The sequence below is a fragment of the Etheostoma spectabile genome, chromosome 9 (assembly GCF_008692095.1).
Source record: "Etheostoma spectabile isolate EspeVRDwgs_2016 chromosome 9, UIUC_Espe_1.0, whole genome shotgun sequence".
Taxonomy (NCBI): domain Eukaryota; kingdom Metazoa; phylum Chordata; class Actinopteri; order Perciformes; family Percidae; genus Etheostoma; species Etheostoma spectabile.
The window spans coordinates 14,002,867-14,012,470 of NC_045741.1; the positions used below are offsets into that span (position 1 = coordinate 14,002,867).

At 40.1% G+C, this 9,604-nt stretch overlaps 1 protein-coding gene and 1 long non-coding RNA gene across 3 annotated transcripts in view; one reads left to right on the plus strand and one right to left on the minus strand.

Moving 5' to 3' along the window:
- Positions 1-9,604, minus strand: part of LOC116694964 (protein ENL) — a 20,408-nt gene that overhangs the window by 6,152 nt on the left and 4,652 nt on the right. For both annotated transcript variants that reach the window (XM_032524944.1, XM_032524943.1), the window contains exons 2-8: positions 8,515-8,695; positions 7,527-7,609; positions 6,182-6,325; positions 3,002-3,127; positions 1,837-2,475; positions 1,150-1,240; positions 910-1,021 (exon numbers count right to left, since the gene is read on the minus strand). In XM_032524944.1, the coding sequence (XP_032380835.1) occupies positions 910-1,021; positions 1,150-1,240; positions 1,837-2,475; positions 3,002-3,127; positions 6,182-6,325; positions 7,527-7,609; positions 8,515-8,695 (1,376 nt within the window). The remainder of the gene's footprint in view (positions 1-909; positions 1,022-1,149; positions 1,241-1,836; positions 2,476-3,001; positions 3,128-6,181; positions 6,326-7,526; positions 7,610-8,514; positions 8,696-9,604) is intronic.
- The window catches only part of LOC116694987 (uncharacterized), a 22,395-nt gene continuing 16,060 nt past the window's right edge, over positions 3,270-9,604 (plus strand). The window contains exon 1 of the long non-coding RNA XR_004333326.1: positions 3,270-3,389. This is a non-coding gene — a long non-coding RNA (uncharacterized LOC116694987). The remainder of the gene's footprint in view (positions 3,390-9,604) is intronic.

A 9,604-nucleotide genomic window follows, 5' to 3' on the forward strand; every position in this document is an offset into this window, starting at 1 on the left:
TTTTTTTTTAGGAATTAAACGCAAAAATGTTCTGTTGCTGGACTTGATGGTTGAGAAGACTGCAAGGACCGATACATTTGCAACATGACAATTTCTTTCAGGAGTTATTTCACTGCGTTGAAGCGAGCCGTCATGTCACTGTTTCCATGGTCAGAGACAGAACCATAGACAGTAAGGACCACATCTGTGTCCCAACACGTGACGTTGTTTAGTGATCCCATGGGGAAATTAACAAGCTACCTGCCAAGTCATAGCTTCCTTCCACTGTTATTTTGCTGAAAGGGACTCAAAAGTAACGCAAAAGTAGGGTAAAGCATTACAATTTAGACAGTAATATAACAAATTACTTTCAAATGACAGTAACTAGTAATCTATGTATGTATTTTATGTATTACTTACATGAAACATACATAAATGTCATATTTTAATAAGGTTTTTACCAATGTTTATTTGTTCAAGGTTTAAGCTAAGCTTTTTCAAATACGCCATCTTGTTGCGCCCTCTTCTTCTGCAATAGTTTAATGGCAAGCGACTGGATCGTTTGTGCCACCAGTTGTTGATCTTGACGCTCATCACTCCAAATATTTGCATTGCATAGTGGTGTATGGAAAAGCACATTCATTTGCATATTTCCTTGAAATTAGGTTATTTTGAATGAAAGCTTTGCAATCGGTACATCATAAACTTGTTTGTCACTCTCCTGTAGCAAAACAAACGAGGTTTGACCATACCGCTGGCACTTCTATACCTCAAAAAAACTCAAGAGGTGAGATTGGACCCAGTCGCCGGCAGGGAAAAGAGTGCAACGTTTGAGGTAAATGTGTGTTTTAGCAGAAGCATGGTTGAATTTGTGTTACAATGCAATCTAGGACCACTGTATCTGACTGATGACCAAATAGGGCGACTGACCGAGAGTCACGGTTGGGGGGGTTGGTCTTGATGGGCGTCTCCTCCTCTGAGCTGCTGTCGTCATCATCTGACTCTTCCGATTGGATCTCCTCCACCATCGATCGTAGAGGACCTGGAAGAAGAGGACAGAGTCACACAAACTATTACACAACTCACCTCAATCTTCTACCCTCAGAAAACTTGAAACAATAATTAATTAACGCTCCTCTCTGTGATGAAACTAATGAGTGGACTCGCTACCTTGTCCTTGTTTCTGTCCCGGCTCAAAGTCGGAATCTGAACTGGAGTCAGAGCTCGAACTGGAATTAGAAGGACTGGAAGGGGCAGATTGCTGTAAGAGGAGAAGGAGATAATGACAAGAAAGAAAAAAAGGGAGGAAAGAAATGGACAGAAAGTTGATAGGACAAAAAAAGAGAAATGGGCTGATAAGGCTTGAGTTTAGGATCAATGCAGGAGGTGAGTATTGTGCCGTTATTTTCCTGACTTGATTTTTGGGAAACATGGATATTCAAAATCAAAGATTTGAAATTAAAAGGACCAATCTAAAACTACTGTCAGTTGTGTAACATGGATAAAAATACTAATTAGCACGTAATTAGAGCTGAAATGATAGATCATCTAATGTTTTGATAATCGCAGCAAAAATACATAGCATTGTTTGAATTTCTTATTTGCACAGGTTTTCTGCTTTTCTTAGTCTTATGTGATGTACACTGGGCTTAAAGAAATGTCAGGTATTTTCTCTAAATTCTGACAAATAATCGATTACATGAGAAAACAATCTTCATATAAAGTCATAATTGTCTTTAGTTGCAGCTCTTAATATGAAATATAATAATGATCATAACTATGACATTTTTGATAAGCATGACATTATGAATTCCTTTACAAAAAAAAAAAAATGTGGCTCTTGTGAAGCCGACATACCTCTGACTTTGACGATGCTTCATCCTCTGAATTTGACTCTTCTGACTCTGGAAGTTTTTTGGGCTCCTTCGGCTCCTGCGTGCCTTTGGCCCAGCGACCTTTTTCTTTGGGAGGTTTCTTCTCTGCGTACGGCTGGCTGGCTGCAGAGGAGGAGGAGACACGAGGAGAAGTTCCTGTGAAGGCAACAACGGTCGGCCCCTTCGGCCCTTCTGAGCTGCCCTTTTTCTGCTTCTTTGCGCTGGGTTTGGGAGACTCGACAATAGAGGGTCGTTTCCCCGGGGCTTTGGGCTCTGCGGGCCCTCCCCCGCCTCCTCCCCCACCCCCCCCTCCGCTACCAGCCCCCCCTCCTTTAGGGGACATGCCCTCCATCTTTGACTCCTTCAGGGTGAGTTTAGGCTCCTTGAAGGCAGCCTTGGGTTGAACTTTAACTTCATCTTTCACTTTGATCTCCAACGGCTTTTTTGAAGATGACGAAGAGGACGGATCACGCCCACTCTTGCTGCTTCCGTCTCTGTCGTTGTCTCCTTTCAACGTGGCTTTGCTCTCAGAGTCTTTTCGGGGCCGTTCACGGTGCTCCTTGGTCAGTTTGTGCGGTTTGGGTCCTTTGCTGCTGCCACCACTTCCCTCTTTGCTCGGCTCCTGGAAAAAGAAAACAAAAGCACTGTCACCCACAATCTGCTCTTAGAGCCGAAAGCCTCGTAAAAAGGAAACCGAAGCACAAAGACCTTGTTAAGGTCAGGCCAGTCTAGTCTGTAATGTATCACATTATTTACTGTGAAGGAGATGTCAAACTAAGCACTTCGGTCAGTGTGAATTTCTGGCAAAACAATTATCCTGTCAGTAATTAGTCTAAAAAACAACTGTGGCAACAATGCAACCCGATCAGTTTTGTGTCCCATCAACTGGCAGATAAGCTGGCTGAGTAATTCTGCATACAGATGCGCAAAAACAGATGGTCATGATTAAAAGCCTCAGTCAGATTGTTCTTAACACAGATTCAATGATTTTGCACAATGTTTGTTTAATTTTTCTCCGTATCCTTCAAAAAAACTGACTGGAATGATCAATAGTTATGACACTTTCTGGTTAAATACAATGGATGAGCAAGCTGACAGTGCTAGTGAGATACCTAAAATGGCATTTTCTAGCTGGCAATTTAACCTACCTTTGACAGATGAGATGTCTTGGTCTTCTTGGGATCTGAGAAGGCAGAAAGAGGGATGGTGGGGAGCATCGGGTAATCTGGACTGGGCCTCGACACTGCTTCAGCCCCCTCAGGAACCACCATTACCTGAAATTAAAGAGACAAGAGTTATGGAACTTCTGTGTAGATCCTATGTGTTGTGTGCGCGGGCACGCGTCATATAATTAAAATATCATGAAAAAGTTGATTTATGTCAATAATTCCATTCAAAAAACTAAAATGTGTATATTATATTCATTAATCACACACAGAGTGATATATTTCAAATGTTCATTTCTTTTAATTGTGATGATTATAACTGACAACTAATGAAAACCCCAAATTCGGTCTCTCAGAAAATTAGAATATTGTGACAAGGGTCAATATTGAAGTCACCTGGTGCCACACGCTAATCAGCTCATTAACTCAAAACACCTGCAAAGGACTTTAAATGGTCTCTCAGTCTAGTTCTGTAGGCTACACAATCATGTGGAAGACTGCTGACTTGACAGCTGTCCAAAAGACAATCATTGACACCTTGCACAAGGAGGGCAAGACACAAAAGGTCATTGCTAAAGAGGCTGGCTGTTCACAGAGCTCTGTGTCCAAGCACATTAATAGAAAGGCGAAGGGAAGGAAAAGATGTGGTAGAAAAAAAGTGTACAAGCAATAGGGATAACCGCACCTTGGAGAGGCTTGTGAAACAGATCCCATTCAAAAAAGTGGGGAATATTCACAAAGAGTGGACTGCAGCTGGAGTCAGTGCTTCAAGGACCACCACACACAGACGTAGGCAAGACATGGGTTTCATCCATCCATCCATCCATCCATCCATCTTCAGCCGCTTATCTGGTATCGGGTTGCGGGGGCAGCAGCTCCAGAAAGCGACCCCAAACTTCCCTTTCCCAAGCCACATCAACCAACTCCGACTGGGGGATCCTGAGGTGTTCCCAGGCCAGGTTGGAGATATAATCCCTCCACCTAGTCCGGGGTCTTCCCCGAGGCCTCTTCCCAGCTGGACGTGGGTTTTAGTTGTCGCATTACTTGTGTCAAGCCACTCTTGAACAAGAGACAGCGTCAGAAGCGTCTCACCTGGGCTAAAAGATAAAAAAGGACTGGACTGCTACTGAGTGGTCCAAAGTTATGTTCTCTGATGAAAGTACATTTTGCATTTCCTTTGGAACTCAAGGTCACAGAGTCTGGAGGAAGAGAGGAGAGGCACAGAATCCACGTTGCTCTAAGTTCAGTGTAAAGTTTCCACAGTCAGTGATGGTTTGGGATGGCATGTTATCTGCTCGGTTGGTCCACTGTGTTTTCTGAGGGGCAGGGTCAACGCAGCTGTCTACCAGGAAGTTTTAGAGCACTTCATGCTTTCTGCTGCTGATCAACTTTATGGAGATGCAGATTTTATTTTCCAACAGGATTTGGCACCTGTACACAGTGCCAAAGTTACCAGTACCTGGTTTAAGGACCATGGTATCCCTGTTCTTAAATGGCCAGCAAACTTGCCTGACCTTAACCCTATAAAAAAAAAAAATCTATGGGGTATTGTGAAGAGGATAATGCAACGCGCCAGACCCAACAACGCAGAAGAGCTGAAGGCCACTATTAGAGCAACCTGAGCAGTGCCACAGACTGACCAACTCCATGCCACGCCCTATTGCTGCAGTAAATCAGGCAAAAGGAGCCCCAACTAAGTAATGAGTGCTGTGCATGGTCATTCTTTTCATGTTCATACTTTTCAGTAGGCCAACATTTCAAAAAATCCTTTTTTTGTATTGGTCTAAGTAATTTTCTGAGATACTGAATTTGGGATTTTCCTTAGTTGTCAGTTATGATCATCACAATTAAAAGAAATGAACACTTGAAATATGTCACCGTGTGTGATGAATGAATATACAAATTTCACTTCTTTTTTTTTTTTTTTAATGGAATTACTGACATAAATCAACTTTTTCATGATTTTCTAATTACATGACCAGCACCTGTACACTGTAAATTCTCATAGTGTCCAGGGTCTATATTTACTTTGAAGACAGAAGCAGGCTTTTTAAAAGACTTATTCCCCCCGCCCAAAGACAAAGGTTTTGTGACTCACTGTTGGAGCATGTCTAAGGCTTGAATCATCAGTCCAAAAGATGAATAATTCTTTTAAGCACCCGCCACTAAGACTTTCTGATGTGCAAGAACCTTTTTGAAATTGCAATGCAACCTGGTGTTGAGAAAACTGACTGCAGCTAACATCTTCACCTTCAAATTCTGGGTAATTTTGGATGAACTCAGCTGTGACGACTTTTGTCCACAAACTCAACGACAAAAATTGTATATTTGCAAACGCTCTGACTGTATTCTTCTCACATAGCTACGGTCCCCCATGCCAAACTTATGGAAAAAAAAGAAAAGAAAAGGGATTTCTTTGAAACAGTCAAATCAGTCCAAACTGGTGGTATTAACAAAGCTATACGATTGTTACATTATGCGGTCTCTGGTTACCATGTGAAGTAACACTGAAAGGATTTTTGCAGGATTCACAAAAATAAATTCAATACTAACTGATTAATAACCAGTAGGGACAATATGGTCTAGCTTTATATATTATCACATGTTTTAGCACTTCCCAGCAGCATCTAACTTTAATTTCCAATGATATAATTGATTTAATTAACGTGAACAACACAATTACAATAAGTGACATCAAATGGTTTGATGGCTCAATAAACTAAAAATAACTTAATTTAGGTTCATTTCAGTTTTTGTAAAAACGGTCAGTTGCTACTGTAGCTGGCAGAAGTGACAGTGTTTGCTGTAGGTCTGGTGACTGACTAAAACTCCACATGGAAGGATTGAACAGCCTCCTACATGCACAATTGAGTGTTGCAACAATCCAACTTTTTGTTGTTAAGTTACACGCATACAGCATCTCTTAACAATCTGCAATCAGATACAAAATGTTGTATAACTAACAATCTATGGTGGGCAGGAGATAACAAATGTCAAGACCTGCAGATATCCTGCACTGAGAAAAAAACCATTTCCAGAACCAGCAGTTTCTCCCACTTCAAAATGAATGATGTAATATGTCATTTAGTAGTTGCTATTGATTCCTAGTCACTCATTTAGTCATGAGTCCAGTGAACCACCCAGTGTGTCAGGCAGCCTCACCCCTCCGGCTTTGATCAGCTTTCTCCTGAATTCTTTGGTGGGGTTGTTGAAGGTGAGCTTCTCACAGCGCAGGTGGTTGACTGGTGGGTTGCCTTCCAAGTTGAGAAATAGGTCATAGTTGAAACACACCTTTTTTGGCTCCTCCTGAAGGATGACAAGAGGATAAAACACGGCTTAAACCTCCTCTAACAGTGTGAGTGAGACCATTTAATTTCTGTTTGTCTTTCTGTATTACACTTCTCAATATCGACATATTTCAACAAAAAGATAAAAGCTGAATGAAGGAACTATCACCCAGGAAGTCAAGAAAACAGAGACACAGCCAGAGCAGACACACTGATAAGAATCAACTTACATTCCTGAGAGAAACTGTGGAGAAGTGGACAATTAACGCTGAGGAAAAGGCTTTAAGTCATGCTTGAGAGAAAACAAAATGTCTTCACATAAACGCAGATGGATTATTGGTTCCTGATAGTTACACTCTGCTTGCTCACCTTTTAAGTATTTCCTTGATCTTGTTGACAGAATTGTCCATTCTATACAAATTAATTGCACTTAAGAGGAGGATGTAATATTTTGGGTGCAGTCCAGAGGTTTAATACTATAAAGAGCTGCAGGAGACAATGGTTCACTGATGTACACATACCTCTTAAGCATTGTCCTTATCTTATGAGAGTAAAGTGGGTCTTTCTTTCTTTCGTCATTTGTGTCAATGGCTCATGGGTACCTAAAGGTGCCAGTATAATAGTGTGTGTGTTCATTTTATTTCTTTCACTTAAAGAGAGAAATGTCCCTCTCACTAAAATTGTACTAACACAATCGTGCCTTCTGATTGACTAAGTGCATGTATAACTCCTTCTGGATTGTGTTAGTACAACTGTCTAAAGTGAAGCCATTCACCCCAAAAAATGGTCAAACAAGGATTTTAAACCATCACTGTGTTCCACTTAAACAATCTACATGTGCTTAATGTAATCTGATTATTCTTGGGATCGGACAATAACCTGATTTCTGTAACATTATACAAAAAGAAACAGACAGTTTAATTATCTAGTTGAGGAATTAACCTGGTCAAGACGGCTAGCTTTCTATTTTACCTCCCGGTAGTGTATGTAATGTTTTTTGTTTGTTAATATTTCCGGGCAGTTCACGAGTACTATATCCGCGTTCATTTTTAGAAGATTCCATAATATAACACCTGCAACATGTAAAAATCAATTTACAAATTTCAAACCACATTGAATTTTTATTTCCTAAAACTTTAAATTTTTTGCCCACTGCCAACATTTCTTTTCTATAAATACAGCAACTACACAGCATACTATCCGTGTGCGGTTGATCTCACCTTGTTCTTGAAGTAGACCTCAATAGGCATGAGGAAGCCTGCGTAGCCCGACTCCTCCACTTTGTACGGAGGCTCCTTGCATACTGCAGACAGACAAAGACATGTCAATGGCAGTAAGCAGATTAACTATTAACTCATTCATCTATAGAATTAGTTAAAGGGAGTAGACAAATCTATTAACTAAATCAATTCTGAGAAAAATACTTCTTGAAGTCGCTCACAAAATGAGATCTAAAAAAAATTACATTATAGAGTTTATGTAGAGTTTGAATATGGGCAGTTTTACAAAAATGTAAGGCGAATGGCAAATTTGCCCCGACGTAGTTGAGAAGCTCCGTAAGCTGACGCGACAGCCAGCTAGTGCTTGCCAGTTGCTGGCTAGCCGCCCAGCCTGACCTCCTCCAAAGACCTCAAAAGTTTGTGTTGTCACCATGAGCTGTTAGAATAAATAGTTTAAGGGGTGGGGGAGCTAAACCATGCAGTGTCTTATAAAGTAAACAAACATTGGTCATAAATAGGATTGGGTACCGAACTAGGTACTTTTTTGCACACCAGCGGAATTCAAACGGTGCCCAATTTCGGTACCCGAGAGGGCATAAGCGCAAGCATATCTATCCTCTCTGTGCACACGCGGACAAAAAAAGTTAACGTTACCCAAAACCTAGTCATAAACAAACAAAAAATGGCAAGCTCAATAAGTTAGATTTTTCATTTCCAATAGTGGTGGGAGTTCATTTTTTGACTTGTGCTTTAACAGCTTGTTCAAAGGCTCAGCCTGGCCTAGCATACTGCATAAGAAATTGATTTAACGATTTTAACTGCATACTACTGATGATAGGTACTCCATACTGCATTTTTGAATGTAGTACGCGATTTCTAAAACGGCCCTAATGTCTTTTATGCAGCATCTAAAACACTTAATCAGCTATTTTTATGACATATGCTATGAGAATAAACATGTTCAAATATTGTTATCATTCTATCTCACCTCTCTTGGGTTTGGGGAAGCTCTCATGCAGGCGGAAGACAACCTTCTCTACAAAGTGCTGGATGTCGCCGGTCTCAGGCCCGCGGACATACACCATCCAGTCGTGGGTGAAGCCTTCTGATGTTACCTTCTTCCTTAGCTGGGCTCTGTGGCCCAACTCCAGCTTCACCTGCACTGTGCACTGAATAAAGAAAGACAGAAAGAAAAGGGTCAAATACTGATCATCTATACTATACTAGATCTGTAGACCTAGGAGAATATACACAAAATATAAACTACAAATGCAGAATTCTTCAGAACAAAAAACGATAAATTTAAAGTAATGAAGATGTAGAATGAAAACTTATTTCTTATCTACACTGCATGTTGAGGTGAGCAGAGAAAGGTCACATAAATGCCTAAATGAGAGATTATTTTCTTCTTGCATTTTCTTTTAGACTTTAAACCTCAAGTAGGTTCCTTGTTTCCTCATGACAGAAATGTTTACATGTAAATGTCACGCATTCCTTTTCTATCTAGCAATGGTCATACAACCTGAAAGATATATTACATTTTATCGTATAAATGAGTTTGCAACTTACAATTATTGTAAGTCAAGTTTCACCATTTCACTTCTATAGCCCAAAATCACAAATCTTGCTCAAAAGGGCTTTACAATCAACCTACAACTAACTCCACTCTTGATTTGAACAAGAAAAAAAACTACCTTAACATAATTATCTATTAATCTGCAGATGAACTTCTCTATGATTATGTTTTTTCTAATATTTTATAGGTCAATTAAATTGTTTTGCAGTCCCAATTTCCTTAAGCCTGACACAACATCTTCAAATCACTTATTTTAAAACCCAAAGGTATCACATATGATAAAAGAAATTTGACTTATGTAGCATCTTTCAAAACCAGAGTTACAAGTTGCTTCACAGGTGTACACAAAACTATAGTACCATGAAATACATCAAGAATTTCAGGACGTTTAAAACAAGAGCATATATGCCCAAAATGTAATGGCTAGAGCTCCATCCTGGGTCTAAATTTGTTGATTAAGACATAAACTAAAGTAAAGCTGGCAGTGAAATTAAACCTAGGG